General features: G+C 44.1%; 1 protein-coding gene across 1 annotated transcript in view; it reads right to left on the reverse strand.

Annotated features, from left to right (window-relative positions):
- The window catches only part of LOC144129726 (uncharacterized), a 43,251-nt gene extending 26,809 nt beyond the window's left edge, over window positions 1-16,442 (reverse strand). The window contains exons 1-6 of the mRNA XM_077663815.1: window positions 16,419-16,442; window positions 13,458-13,616; window positions 7,981-8,143; window positions 7,292-7,364; window positions 5,981-6,039; window positions 1,010-1,227 (exon numbers count right to left, since the gene is read on the reverse strand). Of these exons, the coding sequence (XP_077519941.1) occupies window positions 1,010-1,227; window positions 5,981-6,039; window positions 7,292-7,364; window positions 7,981-8,143; window positions 13,458-13,616; window positions 16,419-16,442 (696 nt within the window). The remainder of the gene's footprint in view (window positions 1-1,009; window positions 1,228-5,980; window positions 6,040-7,291; window positions 7,365-7,980; window positions 8,144-13,457; window positions 13,617-16,418) is intronic.
- Window positions 16,443-19,297: the final 2,855 nt, after the last annotated feature.

The following is a 19,297-nucleotide window of genomic DNA, read 5'->3' on the forward strand; positions in this document are numbered from 1 at the left end:
TGAGTATGTGTGTTATTAGAGAGAAAGAAAACTTTATTGAAGTTTGCAGCAGATGCCATGATGAGGCAATGCTTCCGAATTCAAAGCATGTCAGCAGTCTTCAGTGCCCGCCGAACTTTTTTTTATTTACTGATACTGTGATTACTATGTGGGGCTTTTTCAGGTGTGGGAACAGACAAGAATATGTAAGCTGCAAATATACATCCTAATGCAGGTAGTTATGAAAAAATCAGCCATGTTTTCCGCCTTTACGATGAAATATAGCTTGGAACTACTACAGACTGTTTGATGCGTACATTGCATGTACAGATAGTGGGGCCATTAAACCTAAATTATTACATAAATTTTCCGGAAAAGTTTTTATTTTCATACCAAGAAGTAACAACTTCCTGGGCAACGCAGTGACTATGCAAGGAGCAATGAAAATAATACGCTACGTAGGTAAGGTTTTCAGAAGCAGTAAAGGGAATATAAATAGGATAGAAAGAAGAACTACGAAACGTAATCTCGCATATAAAATTATTTCAACTCTGCGGGAGCATATTGCATGAACTGCTTGTTTCATGCAAGTTAGAAGTAGCGTTTCGTAAATGGCCTGCAACTTCCTCAAGGAAATAACGCTGTGTATGGTAGTCCTCAGCTGCCGTGTGCGCATATAAGGTTCCAGAGCATCCCGGACTGCTTATATTGGTCAAAGTTTCAAATTCATGGCATGCGTTGAATACAGGAAACGCAAGCAAGGATGGGAGCATGAAATAAAAAAAGCAAAACAAAAAATCCAGCGCAGTACGTGCGGGCTCGCAATTTCGATCAAAAAATTTCTCCATTTTCCTTAGAGCCAGGCTGAATATGCACACGAACACCTGCAACAAACGAGACTGTCAGTATATCTACCAGCAAAAAGATGAGGATTTGAGGCAGTTCTCTCTATTTGTGCTTCCAATTAGAGATACTGAGGCGCCCAGCACAGCAGGTCATTTAGTCTCGCTAGCGTTTACAAGTGACTAACCGAAATGAAAGCTTCGTAGTGGGATCCTTTCCAGATGATCGGCCGCAGGTCGTGCCGGGCTACCACGTCTCCCACGCTGTCTATTTGCGGCGGCTCGTTCTTCACAGCCATGCTGGACTTGAGGTGGCCGGCGAAAGAGTTGGCAATCACCAGCACTCCCAGAAGCCACACGGTCATGCCGATACGCCCTGTTGTCTGCGAAGGGCTGCGGGGCGAGCCTACGTAGAATAACAGACCTCTCAGGAACTGCGCGAGTAAACAAATTTCTAGGAGCCGGTGGGGTTCCTGACCATTATCATTCACCTACCCTCATCTCCATCGCGTAGGCTCCAAGGCAACAGAAAAGCTCTTATTATGAAAGCAATGAATATAATCCAACGGCTTCGATGAGATATTGTGTGAAGAGGCAGAAAGCGTTTGAGAGGAGCACAACGCGAGGCTTTCGTAACTGTAAGATTGCGGGGCAGTGAAGGAACTTCATTTCAGTTCTTTAGAGTATCTGCACTTCGACACTGCCTGCTCTTATCGTCTTTAATCCTCGTGCTATTTTGTTCATATTTGTTGCGCATGAGTTACGGGAGAGTTTTCTCCTCTGTGACAGTGCAGACGACTAGAATTTCCCGTACATAAAAGACGACGTCGCCCTTACTTCTCACGTAATACTATGTTGGGCGGCGGCTTTGACGTATCAATGTCTGAATCGGCAGCATGTATGATATGATAGGTACAGACATTGTCAAAACTATACAGCCCAAGCCGTCTGCTTCTCAGCCTTGCAGCGCGGCTCCTATTGCATGCAGAAAGAACCTATTTTCACGAAGGCTAGAGGAACTTAGACCTCCTCTGTCCCAAGCTGACGACTGTCAAATGTGCTAAAGAGCCCCGCTACACGGCTTGGAAGGAAACCTCTTGGGCTGTATAATTTTGACAAATACTGTTCATATGATGTTTCTGCCTAGTGCACCGGAGATTTAAAATCAAAAACAAAACGGATTGACTAGGACCATTCGACTAATGCAATCCTTTATAATACGATGTTGAGAAGATGAGATACACTGAAATGGACCTAATCTGCGAGAAACCAAGATGTTCCTGCCTGTTGTGTCTACCAAAGGCACAAAATTTTCAGTGCAAATATCACTGAGTTAAACCCTGCACAGTTGAGTTGCTACATTCAAAATCATTTCAGCGCAGTTCATTTCTTTCTGTGAGCAATAAATAAGGTAAGCATGACTTAGAAATTGCAACGCAAAAACGCGCTTTCTTGCCATAATAATCGAACATAACATGCTGCAAGCTATGTTTTCGAACAGTATACTGCATATTGATGTTATAATATAGGTCGATAATGCTGAGGAAGTCTCTTATTTCGCGATTTAAAAACGGAATTATTTTTCTTAACACAGAGTCTCGAGTGAAAAATGGCATATTTATATAAATATTTTGCGTAATACCACTATGATTAGTGTTTTCAAGAACGACTAGTGATATTATGTCAGAGCGCGATGTTTTGAGATATCCGCATCATATATGATACTGATCGTATAAGAGTTCATGGATATCTTCAGTTCACTTATGCCTATATAAAATTACAAGGGCCTAAAGAAACCATATTTGCGCCAAAACGTTTTGAAACAGAAATGATAACAGCTGATTGCCAGAATATCAAAGGATATCACAGCTCTCGTTACACAAAGCCCTAAAGGAGGCTAGTTTCGACGCACGTTCAGTGAGAAGGTTCCATTTTACTGTTTTCCACATGACCTGGTTTTCGGCATCTGATTATGCGGGCACAAGCACTCCTTCCGGTTTTATTTCTCTTCATGCTGACCTTGTACTAAAGGACTGGTTCACGTGATGGCCGTGCTATTTATCCTGTGCACATAGTGTTGCACCCCAACCAGAACATCGAGCACAAATAGGGCAGGCCAACACTGCGGAGAGCTACTCCCTAAGAATGACAGGGAAAGCCACTTAGTTGCGGTACTTAAGCAACATTGATTAACTCCTAGTGATGGCCGCCTCGGTGGTTTTCTTTCGAGCGCCACGGCTGCGCTCGCTCTCAGAGTAGGAAACGTTTGATCGTCCTACAGTGGTGCGACAACGCCACGCTATTCGACGTGTAGGTGACTTTTCCACACGGCGTTTTGTATTGCTTATTGATTCATACTTTGTGGCGCATGCTCAACAGGAATCAGGAACAGCGCTCTAGTACACCTGCTTTGCCATCACTTGGCGCATCCCCAGAAACGACGAATGTCTTCGTTAAAAAAAAAAAACGTCCGACGGTGGTAGCGAAGTTCAATCTGGTCTGTATTCTTCAGAATAACACCAGTCGTTTTAGGTGCGACGAATGCGGTTCGTGCAGGTACAGCCAGGAACAAAATTTTGCGAGATGCCGGAGTGTTGTTTTGAAACTGCCTTTGCGCCACTAGGCGGTGCAGTGTCGCGTCGAGGCTGCGCTGGACGGTGACTAGGCGCATGCGCGTCCTATATTCGACCGCTTGCCTGCCTGATAGCTCGTTTCGCGTGAGCAGCTGACATTTTTCGAGCTTGGCCGCGGGTGGCCGCCTTTCACCGCTCGCGCTCGTCAGCCGCCATGTTGAGACCTTACTTAGCGCGGATCCCAGTGACTGCGATGACGAGCGCAATCACGGCGCCAGTCGCATTTATGTCCTATTAATTTAAGGGGGTAGATAGAGCCTCGTCTTTTTTTCTTTCGCTAATCATTTGTAACTTCCTGCCTCCGAACGAGGCCGAGTTTTTGCAAGCAGTCCGCTGAATCAAAACCGCTTCTCTACGAAGAGACTCAGTACGTTCCCCTCAACGATGAGGTTTACCGTGCAACGAAGCCAATTCGCAGTATTGTACCACCCGAAAGTGTAAAGAACCGACAAAAATCTCAGGCAACAAATTTACTGGCACAGAGGAGAAAATGTGCACATAAACAAAAACGAAATCCAGGCGTCGCTCGCAGAAGCCACTTTCTACTATTTGGAGAAGTCGCCGCCACCACCAATCACACTTGCGAAACGCTGCAGCATCTATTCGTAGAAAGAACAGACGTCTGTAAGCCACAAGGCCTTTCCTACTCTGTCGTGATGGCCGCCTATAAATGGTCAGCGTTGGCATTCACAAAGTGCTACCTGATTCTGTCTGCTTTTGTCAAGCCTCACATATTTCCTATTGTGTCTGTCTGTCTCTCCGGTGACAGTGCTAGCTGCCACACGCCGCCACCATCAGGCAGAGTGCTGACTTTCCGCGAAGTGTGCGCAGGACTTCTGTCCAAATGAAGTAGACAGCATTTGTCCCAGAATTGTCCGCGACGGACGTAGGGCAGGGAACTTCTTCTATATTGTCGACTTAATACTCCGAGGCAAAGGGTCCGTCGATTGTCACTAGAAGTCTGAGCCCTCTCCTTGACATGCGGCCCAGACAGCGAAACAGCAGCGACCATTGGCAAATACTCTTTGCATTTTAGCACTCAGCACCTGCTCTCACTACTGCTCTTTGTCAATTTTTCAGCAGTGCATTGAAGCCGAAATATTACATCTAGAGTTGATAAGAGGTGCAATTTTCAGTCTTCGTTTCCCGACGTGATTACGCTGACACGTGCTCGAACTGATCTGTTCGTGAAACTGAGAGAGCGGGAGAACTTTTTTTACATAACATCAAGCATATCTGCTTTGTCATCAATGTTGCTCGATTTATGATTGCTCACTGATATCCAGCAATACCTACATTAACCTCATCCAGCAGTCTTTTCGGTTGCAAAGATGCCTCCGCGGATGCCAGACGAGGAACGGGCGATGCATAGCTAATTGAAACATCGGTATGACGCCAAATCAAGAGGACTAACCAAGTTTGAGGAGAATGTTTTGCTTCGCTCTCAACTAAAAGGGTATTAAAATAAAGTAACCTGTACGAATCACTGTTACTACCAGCTTTCTATATGAAATGTATTCTGCAAAGAACATTACGTACTTTAGTAAAAGCAGTCATCCTGTAGTGCCAGTTTACATGAAAAGAAGTCCAGGGCCGCTGCAGCACACCAGCTGACCTCTTACGTTCTCCTCTTAAACTAATTGAAATCTAGGTGATGGTATTAGTTGAGAAAAAAGGAAAGGGCTTCTGTTCAAGCTGTCCTATATCTCCAAAACTCAACGTATTTATTAGAACACATGCAACTGGGTTACAATCTCCACAGGAAAAAAATCTTTTTTACGAGACCTTAAGTGTTCCCTTATGTAGCTTACTTATTTCTCAAAATGCAGTCTCCATAGAAAATTCCCGCCGATAGCACCTTGTTGTGAATGACGCTGTACAAGTGGTTATGCTTTATATAATTTGGTTTGCAATCGAGTATTTTTTGTGGTGTTAGCCGCAAAACCGAACAGAACATGGTGATCGGGACCGAACATGGTATTTCCAACGCTGTTTTAGGTATGATGCTACTCACCTGGTCAATGATAAGGATTGTACAATATTATTTTGCGCTTTATTTCAGCGAGGTATTTATGGTTGGCTCATTCAGTGCGCTGAATGAAAAACGCAGCGTTTCATAAAGACAAAGGAAGTCAGTCGGCCTTTCATACCTCAGATGTAAGAAACATGGCTCGTTTTCGACGTCTTACACTTTTGAATTCTGAACTAAGGTGGCGCTTCGCCACTGTGGCTTCCGGCATTTCTATCGCCGTTTTGTGGCCTGCGATTTGTGCCATTTCGCCCATTTTAATGCATTTTTCCGTGTCGCAATTCGGCCCCGTCACTCAGACTCAGTCTATTAAGCACTAGGGAAACAGGATTATTTAAAACGAGCCTATCACTCATCAGGCAACGTAACTAATTTTAAATTTGCATATATTGAAGCACAACGACCTTAATGTTTCTACATACGGTGCTAAAAGATTTTAAGTGCACAGCAAAAAGAGCAAATAAGAAAAGTGAGATGTAAAATGTCTATAGACTTACTTTCGTAGAGAAGATTCCCAAAGAGTTCCCAGCCCCATTGGTGCACGTCCGGCAGCACCCTTTTCCAAGTTTTGTGAAGCACATATTCTGACAGGCTAATCAGCAGAGCCAGAATAGGAATGGTGCTCAGAAGAAGAGCCCATACCTGCACACCAAAGGGATTCTAATTCATCTACCTCGCGAGCCAACCTCAGATCCTTGGAGCTCATATCAAGAGTACTGCAGTCAAGTAAATTCTCTCGCTGCTTGATATGCAGGAAGGCGTAGCTGGCAAGATTGCAGGAGAAGGAAAGGCAGCCTCGTTAATAAATTATTGTGTATTTAAAAAAATCGTGAAAAAGAGGTTAAATGTACTGGAAAATTTTAAAGGCGACTCTGCAACGATTTGCATCATTTCTAGTTAGGCCCGCTCTCACACGTGTGAGGTGAGTCTTCTCTAGATTTACCACTCAAAATCAACTAGGAAGAAAACCTTTACCATATAACAATATTTATTTTAGGTGCGAAACTGCGCAGACAATTGGGTGCCGCCGCAGTGCAACACGCGACGCATGTCTTCTCACCATTTCTTGATAACTTGATTCTTTATTGACAGCTTGATTGATATTTATCTCCGTTATTATCAGTACTTCTAAAACGAGCTGTTTGTAATGAGTGCGGTTGTATCCTGGTGGCAAAAAAAGACCGCAGTCATGTTTATTGGCAACATGGACGAATGTACCGCCTTTTTTTGACAACCCAGCTACAAGCCCAACGAAAAGGAAGCTCAACCCCAGAGCACGCATTTGCCACGCCTTTCGCATTTTGATCGCCTCCATACGTAGTCTAAAATGCCAGATTCTCTACCAGCTGTACTCTTCTTATGGGTTCATTTTGCGTCAACTAAATTGTGATGCAAATCATAGCGAAGCACCTTTTCCCTTTCCATGGACTCCCTTTCTGCTAATGGCGTTTGCCGATTCTCGCCGCCTGCTGGCATGAAAATGCTGGGGGTGGCATATTAAAGGGGATAGTACTCTCCCTGCATTGCCACGCTAGCAAGTTCATTACAATCGGACGAGGCTATTAGTTTGAAGAAGGTCCTTTCACAGGGAAAAGCCGCTTCGCTCTTCCGACAATATATATGAGTGGAGATGAAGTCCGAAATAGACAAAAACGCTTTGTAGCCGTATTACAGTGCATCCTATATTTTTATTTGGTGATATCTCTGTGTAATCGATGAAATGCATGACGTCATCAGAATGCTTTCAACTCATGGGAAATAGAACCACTCCCAGTGTCGGTATATGAGCGACCGGTGAATGAACCTACGGTAGTTCCCCTTGCTCATTGCCTGCCATGTCCTGTCTGGCTTCCACAACGATGCAATCTGGGAGCGTTTCATCTGTGAGCGCACAAATGCACACTATAGTGTACAGTGAATGCGCGAGCGTATGCAGTGTAATCTGTTTTAGCTAACGCATTAATTCTGTGCAGAAAACGCAGCACATATCCCGCATTTAGATGGCGTAAAAGTGTGGCTTAAAGGCATGCCGACACTTTTTTTGGATGTCCGTTTGACCTGAGGGAGGCTTTATTGGCCTAGAACTCTCAAAAAGTAGCTGAAAACGTCAGTGCGCGACGTAAATAGTTAAGTACAAACGGCAGGTTTGACCGGCCAACCTAGACTATAGTCGAAAGCCTTTTAACGAAGCTCTCAGGACCTCCAAAAGGCTTAGTTTTACACGTTAGTTCGTTGTAAAGGCCGCTCACCTTATTGGGCGCTATAAATAAAGCTAAGCACGATCAAAAACACAAGACCTTGACTTAATGTGGGCTGAATTATTTTCTCCTTGGCGCTTCGTCAATTAAAACTTGCAACTGCTGCCGTACTCGTCACATGGCAGCTCACGATATTCTCCACGGCGAAACCCGGCAGTGGCGCAAGGTACAGCTACGAACCGTCAAATCCCGCCACTCTCTTGACGTAAAAATTATTGTTTTGCCTGCAGGTGCCTCACAACTGATATCTTCGTCGACCGTCACCTCTTTCGCATCCTTGGCGGCTTCGACGTCTGCAGAGGTCTTTTCCAAGCGGATCACGTCATCTTCAACCGTGACGTATTTCTTAGCCGTCATATCCGCTGCTGTATTGCAAGAAACAGCGTACGAGTTAAGGGATTCCTGGAGTTGTGCAGCAGGACTGGGACATTCGCTGTGAACAGTATGTTCGTCATGTGTATCGCAAGCGTTGTTCTGAGCTGTAAAAATTCCAGACTTCAGCCAGCAACTATGCTTGACGCCTGGCGGCATGCTCTACCAAGGACTAGTAATTCTTTCAATAGCTTCGCCACCTTTTGTTTTAGTTGCCAGCTCAACCGTATGCTCGAAGTTTATAAGAATTTGCTGCAGCATTCATGTGTGGTAGTGTGCCTCGGCAGACCGAATTATGACTTCATCTAAAAGCTGCAACAAGCAGGTACATATCAAAGACAAGAAAATTACATTAACTTTCTCTAACAGCGGGAACTTGTGCACGGCACAGTTGTCAGTAACAAGGGCATCTTGCAGTTTTACCGCCGCATCATTTTCACCACTCGCAAAAACCAGGCTTCAACTCCGCCGTCATTCAGGCTTTTTTGGTGGCCGCATTGTAAGCCGGAAGGCTAGGCATGCCTTTTAAACACCGTGGTGTCGCAGCTCATCCGAACACAAGTGGCTTCAGTCTCTGCGTGCCTGCAGCGTCACAACGAAATAGCACCGCCAGTCGTTCCATCCAATTCTTGCCGCCTTTGTACACCCATCTGCCCTCTCCTAAAGTATGTTTTCATAAAGCAACTCATAAAAAAGGGAAGTTTCGTCAGAGCTAAATGTATCTATTGATCTGCGCCCTTGCAGCACCTTGACCAGATCTGACTCGCGCCGCCTGCGAGAAAGATCGCGCGGCGCATCGGCTTTTCTCTATAGCTCTCAGTTTGAAAACGATCTCATGGGGTTGCTTCAAGCTCCCCACCTTTCCACTGGTTGCTTTGAACGTGTCTTTTACACCTAACACGCAAGCAGACACCTTGCCTTGATACAGAGCAAAGGCCCGCTGACAAGGACCCTCTTGACTCGTATGTTTGCGAACTACTTTGGACAGTGGAGTCAACATGATATAAAGTCGCTGCTCGAATCAGCTTCTGTGACGGGTTCATTAAAGATAGTGCTACTTGCTCTTGTATCGTGTCCTCCTATATAACGGGTGCTGACAGCAGTTTACGTATAGTCGTCTGCAACGGCTCTCGTTTTAGGACACTCGCGACAGCAATGACAATCTGCAACTTCACCAAGAGAACTGTGGGCGCTCTCCTTGCACTGCTTACAATGCATCGCGGCAATCCCCACATGTTGCTACAAACGCTGCTCCAAATATGCGGAGGAAGAGACGTAATGTTGCCTAAACAGCGTGTGCTCAGCTCGGTTAGCATGCACGCAAACGCATGAAGACGCACGATGCATGCTCCTAATTAGTTCAAGGAGAAGGGAACTGCCGGAAAGCGCTCGCTGAAGGCTACATTTCGTAAGAATGTATGCAGATCGGTGCATGCTGCCGCCGGTTTCGTTTCCGTATTGGCGCTTGTTACCCAGAGCTCGTAGGTGTTGGTTCCGGAGCAGGGACATCGTTCTTGCTAGTTTTGCGCTTTCGCCGACACCCAAGGCTTGCATCGGCCATTAAACTGTTCGGCGGTTCGACCAGCTGAGCATTTTTAACTTGGTCTAGCGGTTACCACGGCTTTTGCTGAATTCTTACTCTGAAACACTCTGAATCTGTGGTGTCGACGGTCGGTTCCCCTGCGCAATGCACCTCACTGAAATCTGCGGGCAATGACGGCGCCGCTTCCTGCGTTTCTTGTTGCGCAACCCATCAGCCGTCGGGGAAGCCTAAATACTTCGTTGTACAAGCAAATAACTGTAGTGGTCTTCGCCGCAGAGGTCTTCACAATACACATGAATGAGAGAATTTCGTCCGGGACATATTAAATCCTTCGGCGTAAAGGTTGTTTTGTTGCAGACGCGTTTGTTACAGACGCCTCCGACAGTACCACAGCCTATCAAGTCGTTGCCGCCAGCAAGCACTGGTTGTTCCTCAGGAAAGCACTGGCTTTGGTGAAGTCATGTCAAACCATGACATGACTCGATCTATAAGCAAATTCCGAGATTCTCCACGGATATTTTTCTTCCTGGTCATCATAATCAGTCTGTAAATGTCCATTACAGAATAAAAGCCCCTCCCATACCTTTCCAATCAGCCCAGTTCTGTGCCAGCTGCTGCCACTTTAACACCACAAACATTTTTATCTCATTCGCTCAACTTTCTGCCGCCCCTTGCTTCGCGTGCCTTCTCTTGGCACACACTCCGTTACCCCTAACGACCATTGGTTATCTTGCCTTCCATTACATACCCTGCCCAAGCCCATTTCATCTTAATTTCGACTAGGATGAAATTAACCCGCGTATAATCTCTCACATGCTCTGCGCTTTTCCTTTTCGTTAAGATTACAACCACCAATTTCCTTTCGATAGCTCGCTGTGTCATCTGCAATCTAAGTTGAACCCTGTTTCTTCACCTCTACGTTTCAGCCCGATATATGGGTACTCGTAATATACAGCTGATATATCCGTTTGTATTGAGAAATATTGGTAAACTAGCATTCATGATCTTCGAGAACCGACTAAATGCGGTTAACTTCAATCATATCGTTGTAGTTGTATCACTCTCGTTATCTGGGTCTGCCGTCACTACCTGCCCTTGTAGACGTATTCCCTACCCACTTCTAGCGCCTCGCTTCCAAGTTTAAACTGCTGTTCCTTTCCGAGACCATTCAAAATTACTTTGGTTTTTCGCATATTAATTTTTAGGCCCACCCTTTTCCTGAGCCTGTCCATCACTGATCAAGCCTTGCCGTTCATTCCATGAGTGACTTTTTAAAGCAATTTCATATGCGAGTCACTGATTATTATGGCATTTTCTTAGCACTTATATCAAACCGTTCCCAATCAAAGCCTCTGAGTAGAACTTGTAAATAGACGGTGTAGAGCATTTGAGATACTCCGTCTTCCTGCCTGGAAGCGTTTCTTATTGGAATTTTATTGCTTACTTTATTGACGAGTATGGTAGCTGTGCAGCCGCTATCGATGTCTTGCAGTATGTATGCATAAGGCGGCTCCACACCCTGACTCTGCAGTGCTTAGATGAGTGCTCAGGCTTCAACTTAGTCCAATGTTTTCTCGTGATCTATGAGGAATTTTACAGGTGTTGTTTATGTTGTGCGCATTTCTCAATCAACTCATTGGGATTGTGAATATGGTCTATTGTCAAGTGTTCTTTACAAAAGCCTGCCTGATGATTTGGATGATTGAAGTTTAACGTTGCCCTGCCTTTATTAGCGCTTACCTTAGTAAATGTCTTATAGGCAACGGGCAGCGAGCTGATCAGTCTTTAATTTTTTTTAAGTTCTTGACATCGCCTTATTTAACGACTAAGATGTTGTTAGCGTTCTTTCAAGCTTCTGGTACGCTCGAGGTCATAAGGCGTAACGTATACAGCGCGGCTGGTTTCTATAGCGCAACCTTCGCACCATACCGCAACAGATCTGCTACTACCTGACCCCCAACAGCATCTTTGCCCTTTTCATTGCTCTTAAGGTTCTCTTTGTTTGCTCTTCTTACTGGCTGGATGTTGCTTTGCTGTGGGCTACTGGCTGGGCTTCTCAATAACTTCTTATTGCACTGGCTTCGGGATATATTTGTGCAGAACACTTCGGCTACTTTAACAATCGCTATTTCTTAACGCATAAATCTGATTTTGCCTATGTATAACTTACCCTTCACTCCTTATAAATTACCTCCGTTCATTTGAGCTGGTTCGATTTTTTTTTATATCAAACTTCGTTGTGTCAGTTATCAAGAACTTAATGATTATATAACCTACAAAGCGATGCAAGTTCTTTTCTATCTGCGGGTTAGATGCTTTTATGCTTTCTAAGCTTTTATCAGATCTTTCGTCACCTGAGAGAGCTTGCCGGCATCCAGTCCAACCGTCCTACCGCCTATTTTGCTGCGCACTCCGCAAGGAAAGCTGTCAGAGTATCGTTCATTGCTTGAACATTACGGTCGTGTTTCTCAGTTAGAGCCGCGTATCTGTTCCGAAGTGAGACTCTGAATTGCTCTACTTCCCCTGTTACCGTTAACACGTTATTGGCTTCCGCCTCACAACTTTCTTCCCCTCCCTCTTCTATTCAAGGCAAATTTGATACGGTTTCATGCTGCGGCTGCAACAATGCACCTTTACATGAGCCTCCACACTCTACTGAGCCACCGCGGCGGGTCACAAAATAACAGCAGTTGAAACCGTGGGAAAATGAAAAATGAAAATTGGTTTTTGAGGAGAGGTAATGGCGCAGTAATTCATTCACATCTTGTTGAACACCCGAATAGCACCGTGAGAGAAGGAAGGAAGGTTGGAGTTAAAGAAGAAAAAGAAAAGGAGGTGCCATATTGGAGGTCTCCAGAATAATTTAGACCACCTGAGGATTTTTCATGCGCGCTGATATCGCACAGAAACTCATTTCTGAAATTTAGTAAGGCAGCCGAAATTAAACAGTCCTTTTTGCTTATTTAGACTACTGCAAACACTGCAAACACCGTTTTGCACTAGTCGACCACTCTATAAATTTTCTTTGCTTTGGCGCAGGCTATCCGCTATGCATTGGATATTCAATACTGCATTTGGTTGGAAAAATTATTTCCGGAATCGCACTTTGTTGCAGTGTTGGTCCGGTAGAGGCCACAACGTGTGCTATAGTCCTTTCGTTGAAAGGCAACAAAGCTCTGATGACGAGGCAAGGGGTACAGTGGCGGATATTAGCAAGCCTGAACGTGCAACGTTTTTCTGATAGGTCGCATATGCAATAAAGCAAACATGGAAGAGTTTTGACAACGCTTAACAGACCACATTCATTGCTCCCCGGGCAAAACGTTAGCAGTGAAGTTTCAACTTCTCGGTTTAGTTAAACTCTGGAGCGCGAAGGGTTTTCAATATGACAAAGCGCATGCCATCATAAAGAAACCAGTAGTATGATACATAGATTGGCATTTGGCACCACCTTTGTATAGACCTCAATGATGGTTGTTTGGTAATAATTTGCTGTTGATGATATTCTTTTTCCCTGCAGCCGCTGCCATTGTAGACGTTTCTTCTATGGGAGGTGGAGCCTGCCAAACCCTAAAACCGTAGCTTTTTTTCTCGCCTTCCTTATCACAGTTTGCTGTACAACATTATATTCGTATGTTTCTATCATCCAAAATTTTGACTGTGGAACAATAAAAAAATTCAAACTCAAATGACACCTTTAAGCCTTATTATCATCGATTGCTTACCGTGTTTCTTAGTATGCAAATGAGCTAGGCATTCTGTTCTGCTCTTTGCAAACTACTTTCCAACATAAATGCTCACCTTCCAGTCGAAGGTCAGTATGTACCCGAAGACGTTCGAAGTGCTGACGTCGCTAGCTGACAGGATGCCAAATGGCACGTAGATAATGGTTGGGCTGTATTCTCCAACCGCATAACGACTGTAAGACTGGATCAAAGGCATGATGGTCATGTCGACCTCCTGTGAGTAAAAAAATCATGCAATGCTCTCACTAGGCAAAGCCTGCAAATAATGAAATTTTGGCAGCGGTAATTTAACAACTCCTGTAGTTTTATGCAGAAACATGCAGTGAATTATTAAAATTGCAAGTATTTCCCCACACTAGCTAAGTTTTCACACCAACATGTATGTAATATAAAATTCGGAAGCTGCTTGTGTGCGCGAAACAAACGTCTTATTTTATTGTCAAACGTGATCAACTGAAATTGCAACGGATGTATTTCCACGCAGACATGGGTTGCATTGCGACTTAATGAACATGTGCGACCTAGTTACTCAGCTAATTGCTGTTTTCAAGTCACAAAGGCTACTTTTGAGAGATTCAAAAAGGGGCGATGTAAAATAAAATTCTCTGCCTATGAAATACTGTACAACGGCCCTGGCGTATTTCAACATCATATAACTGTGCCCCTCTTGCAAATATATTTAGTATATAGTGAGTTGCATGTCATTTTCATATGTTCTCGAAATAGGCACAGATTCTAAATCTTTCTTTTTTTTAGCATTTTTCGTCCTTGCACTGTTGTCAGGCTTCACATCGGCTGAATGGTTGTGCACGGAGAGTGAGACCCTTCTTTCAATCAGTGCTGCCTTTCAAAGAGAACACCATGCGTATCAGTTAAATTGTTTCTCTTCCTCGAACACAGGGCAATGTTGTAGGTGTAGAAACATAGCGACTGGCTTAGAGCGTTCTTCTTATTTCCAATGAGTAGAACTGGCGAAAACATGGAAATGCGCCTGTAAGTGCAGTGTCAGCACGGAACGCGTAAAAAGGGCACATTAAGTGTATTTTGTGACCTTCTTTATTGGTCGCACATGAGAATTTGGGAGTGCATGTTTGCCAGCTATCCACTCAGAACCGCATCAAATGAAGCCGTTCGGTGTAGACAGTGGAGCGCTAAGTATAGAGCGCTTTACTGAAACCTGACAACTCTAGGAGAGGTTTCGTAATTGAGGCATTCTCGCATACAAAAAGAATTACAGAGCCACTTAGAACGTAATTTTTCCAGGGAGAAATTCATAACTATCTTACAATCACCGCTCCATTAGCAAAATTTGGACATGACGGCTGTCCTACTGCACGCTAAGGGTCTCATTTTGACGTGCCAAAGGTGACCATTACTTGTAATCCGTATGCATTTGTGATGTATGTGAAGCATATCGGTTCCTTATCCTCCGGGTGCTATGCACGCCATGTACAAACGTAAATTGCCACACTGCATCTGTGCACTTGAGCCTCTCTAATGATGATATTGTGCTTACAAACATAAAACTACCTTCAGTAGTTAGTAAAACTCAGTTGAAATGTGTCTGTGCTATTAGGCCAAAGAAACGGAGGTAAACCTCTTGTGTGAAATAATCAATATCGCCAGAGGACGACGTCCTGGAGTGCTGTTATAGCTAACTGACTTATGTTTGTTTCCAAACATTTATGGGTTTGACTCACACGATTTTTATTTCGCGAAAATATGGCGCTAGATCATTCGTTCCCTCGTTCACGAAGAAGAATCGTCATTTCATACTATAAATTACTTTAAATTGCGTCTGTTTTCTTTCTTATGCTGCACAAGGTAAGCAATCGTGCAAGAAACAGAAGGCAAATCTTTCTCAATGAAAAATATATATAAAAAAAATTTGCTATTCTAACGGCGAGATCACTTAATGAAAAACTTTTCTGTTACATTTTTGTAGAACGTTTTTGTAAGGCAGATTCGGTATATGATTTGCAATACCGCGCTGCAAAAGCAGAAAAAAATAATTCCGCAACGGTGATACTCGAACAATCTATACTGTAAGAAATTCATGAATGCGTAATGTGTGATTTTATAACTTCTGTTTACTGGAGATCCAGAAACCTGTAAACGAAGTGATATATGCCGAGCAGAAAGACATAATAAGTGGATCTCCGAAAATATATATGCTCAAACATTCCAGTCGTGGGAAATTCGGAACCAAATGGGAAATTATTTACAACCCATTGCAACCACCCGCACGAGAAAATGTGCGCTGGGGTGAAATCCGAAAGCCACTGAGCAGAATTATTATACCATTGCAAATTACTACGCACTTTTCTTAATGTAAAGCTTGTATTAAGGGCCGTCCAAACACCCAATTCGCGTATGCAAAGTAATTAGACCCTATCTTTTAACAAAACTGCGGACGTCGCTGAATATGGTTTGGGGAGCCTACCACAGCAAGATACCTATGGAACCAGTCAAAGAAGAAAAACACAGTACACTGATAATTTTAAAGCCTAGTTTCTCTATAAAGGTCGAGCACACTAAGATAATTCGAGGACGTTAGATGAGATGGTGTACTTCCTACACGCACGTCCACAATCTGCTCAAGAGAGCAATGAGTATGCTATATTTGCTTTCTCATTGATTTTTCACCCCATGACGGGTCTTCAAAGCCTCAGCTGCTCCTGACGCGCAGAAGCCTTTCCTAATGGGTGAAGAACAGACTGCTGCTCAGACCATGGTGAACCTAGAATAGCAATTAAATACGTATGCAGAAAACATGCCCGCAGATGGCACAGGATACTTTCGTTTTTTTCTTGCAATCCCGCATCGATTTGTAAGGTAATATGTTACAAGGCTATACTTAGAATGGCCTTTGATACCCGACTTTGAAAGAGACTTTCAAAGAAGACACGTCTGGTTGTGCTTGGTTGCATCATCGGATACCAGCGTCAGCTCTGTGGCACGAATAACTCTAATGGAGCACCACTATACAAAATATTGTCAGCAGCACAGTACGTACCTTCCTTTGCACCAGGCCAACCATGCCGGTCCACGTGCCGTTGGAAAGGCAGACACCCACCTGACCATCGTCAGGGAGGGTTGCTTCATATCTGCTCGAAATAAATTGCCGTCGTTACTTTCAATCGTCGAAGCAACAAAGTATATGCAAAATTTGGTCTCTCAGCAATAACGTATATTCGACTAGCATTCCTTCACCTATAAGCCCTGCGATCATATGTGTATGTTTTTATGCGAGCGCAGGCGGAAACGAAAAAAAAATTTCCTGTGTCCTAAGTTTTCACATTTTGTTATTCGTCCATGCGCCTTTATTACTGCGCTGTGAACCCTCTAAAACATATTGCACAACAAAGAAGCTTGGCTGAGTAATGGCTCAAGGAAGTTAGCTGTGCCCTTGTTTATTCCTACTCATTTACAACCTTTAGCAAAGCTTGCTACCTAATAAAGTTTGTTTCTTAATGAGGCTTCACCTCCCTCCCCTGAAAAACTGCCATGCATGGCCCGCCAATGAGGTTTTAGCATTCCATCGGCTTCTTAGAACAAAGTCACCGAATCGAAACGACCGCAAATACACCTTTGAGCGTAAAGTTTTGAGACTGAGTTTATTAAAAAATGTGTTTAACATTGAAATCATTTGTGCAGCACCGCTTTGAAATAGTCTTCCTTGTGGTCTGTACAAAGCTTTAAACGCTTCTTGAGATCTTGGAAACAGTTCGAAAACGCTTCTTTTGGCAGGGCTGTCAGCTCATTTGTCGTGGCTGTTGAATGAACTCCACGCTCCTCATCCAACGACCTTTTAGGGCTCTCTTCACACGAGGAAACAGTAAAAAATCGCATGGGGAGAGATCAGGCGAGTACGGCGGATGGACACGTACAGTAATGCGGTCCTTGGCGAGAACTGTCGTCATGCTGAGAGCAGTGTGCGGCCTGGCGTTATCGTGGAGAAGGCTCCATTGTCTAGATGCCCATAAGTCAGGGCGACAGCATCGCAGTGCCTCACGCATGTGTTGGAGCACGCGGATATAAACCTCCTGATTCAACATCTGCCCTTGTGGGACGAACTCGTGGTGTATGACACCTCTGGCATAAAAAAAATCAGCATCGTCTTTGTTTTGGTCTTCTGTCGCCGCACCTTTCTCGACACCGAAGAGCTTGTGGAGCGCCATTCGGCGCTCTGCCTCTTTCTTTGAGGATCGTATTGAAAGTGCCACGTTTCGTCTTCAGAAATTATGCTGTCGACGAATGTAGCATCCTTATCTTCCTCTGAGAGCAAATCAGCGCTCAATGATGCCCGCGTGCCCTTCGGGTCCTGTTTGAAGAAGTGGGGCACAATTCTGGCATTGAGCTTTGATTTCCCACAGTTCTCACGCAAAATAAGGTGGCATGTTGTCTTACTAATGTCGAGAGCATTTGATAGCATATGAACTGTAATCGTACGGTCTTGCTACACAATTTCCCTGATCTGAGCCACGTTGTATACATTCCGTGATGTTGAGGGGTGCCTCTGCTTTGTGTCGTCTTTCACCGACGTTCTCCTCGAAACAAACGTCTTGTGCCACTAAAAGCTCGCGGCCGCGATAATGTCTCATTGCCGTAAGCGTCAGGAAGGAGCTCATACATCTGTTTAGCTGTCTTGACAAGCTTCACACACAGTTTTAGGTTTACACGGTGTTCGAGGTGGACGTCTATCTCTTTGCATTCAATCGCAGTACAGTGCGCAGACGACTAGTGACAGCGTGTTTTTCTACAAGTAGTGCTATCTAGCGGCTGCCACAGCAGTTAACAAAAATAGCTCGGGTTAGCCCGAAAAGATGGCGCTACACATACGCACCAACATTTTTTTTTTTTTTCGGAATCATTTCTAGTGAAAAAAATACACCAGTCTTGAAACTTTACGGAGAAAGGTTGTATATAGGAGTGAAAGCAGTTCGTTTCCTCAGCTTGTGCAGTACAGACGGGAAGGTAGCACGTTAGTTTGAGTGGAACTAAAATTTCGGGAGGAAATGGCAGAAAAATTTGGATTAGCAGCACTAATCTGCATTTATGAATAAAATTTTTCATTATTTATACTATAAAAACCCAAGCAACCACTACCTAGCCCCGTATTCTGGAATTTTCGAGGGAACGTAACATAAAGGTTGCATCCACTTTCGCGTATATCATTTCTTTATTGACTTATCTTCGCCAAAGCTCTCCCGACATGCTAATCCTAACGATTAGTGAACTTTACTATGTCAATTTTTTTCAAAGTAAATTTTCAGCAGGACCAAACAAGAACAGTTTAATTTTGCTTAGACTTTCTCACGTCCGATTACAAAACTTAAACAATTTAGAAAACTACACCCTCCAGCCACATTTAAAAAACCTTAGTTGAAAAAAAAAAGTTTCTATCGACTTATAACAGTTCACCTCCTCCTCTTAAGAATGGCACATAGCTATCGCATCGGTGCAGCAGTTCCTTTGTTGTCCCTAGCCCCAACTGTGCCAACTCTCTAAGTGGTACCTCACAAGGATTCTACACTGCGTTCTGTCCTTACCCACTTTGCTACCAGGCGTATACCACGCGAAGTTTTGGTGCTGCTTGAGTAGTTGGTGTCCTTTATAGAGTGACATAGAGCTGTCTACAATCGCCAATATTTTACACTCTTCTTCTATACAGAATCTAATCTTTCAATAATCTGTTTTTCTACCTAGTGTACGTCCTGCCTGCTACTTATCGGTCACAGGATAGTTCAGGCACCCGTAGTTCAGTGAAGACTTAGGGTACCTGCGCCAGCTTTTTGGTATTTTTGAAGGCTCATAAAGCAGCTGCTACTGTGACGCTTGATTTCGTATCGTTAAGCTCTCCGAATGGCCGCATCACAAGTGCGGCAGAACACG

The sequence above is a fragment of the Amblyomma americanum genome, chromosome 4 (assembly GCF_052857255.1).
Source record: "Amblyomma americanum isolate KBUSLIRL-KWMA chromosome 4, ASM5285725v1, whole genome shotgun sequence".
Classification (NCBI taxonomy): domain Eukaryota; kingdom Metazoa; phylum Arthropoda; class Arachnida; order Ixodida; family Ixodidae; genus Amblyomma; species Amblyomma americanum.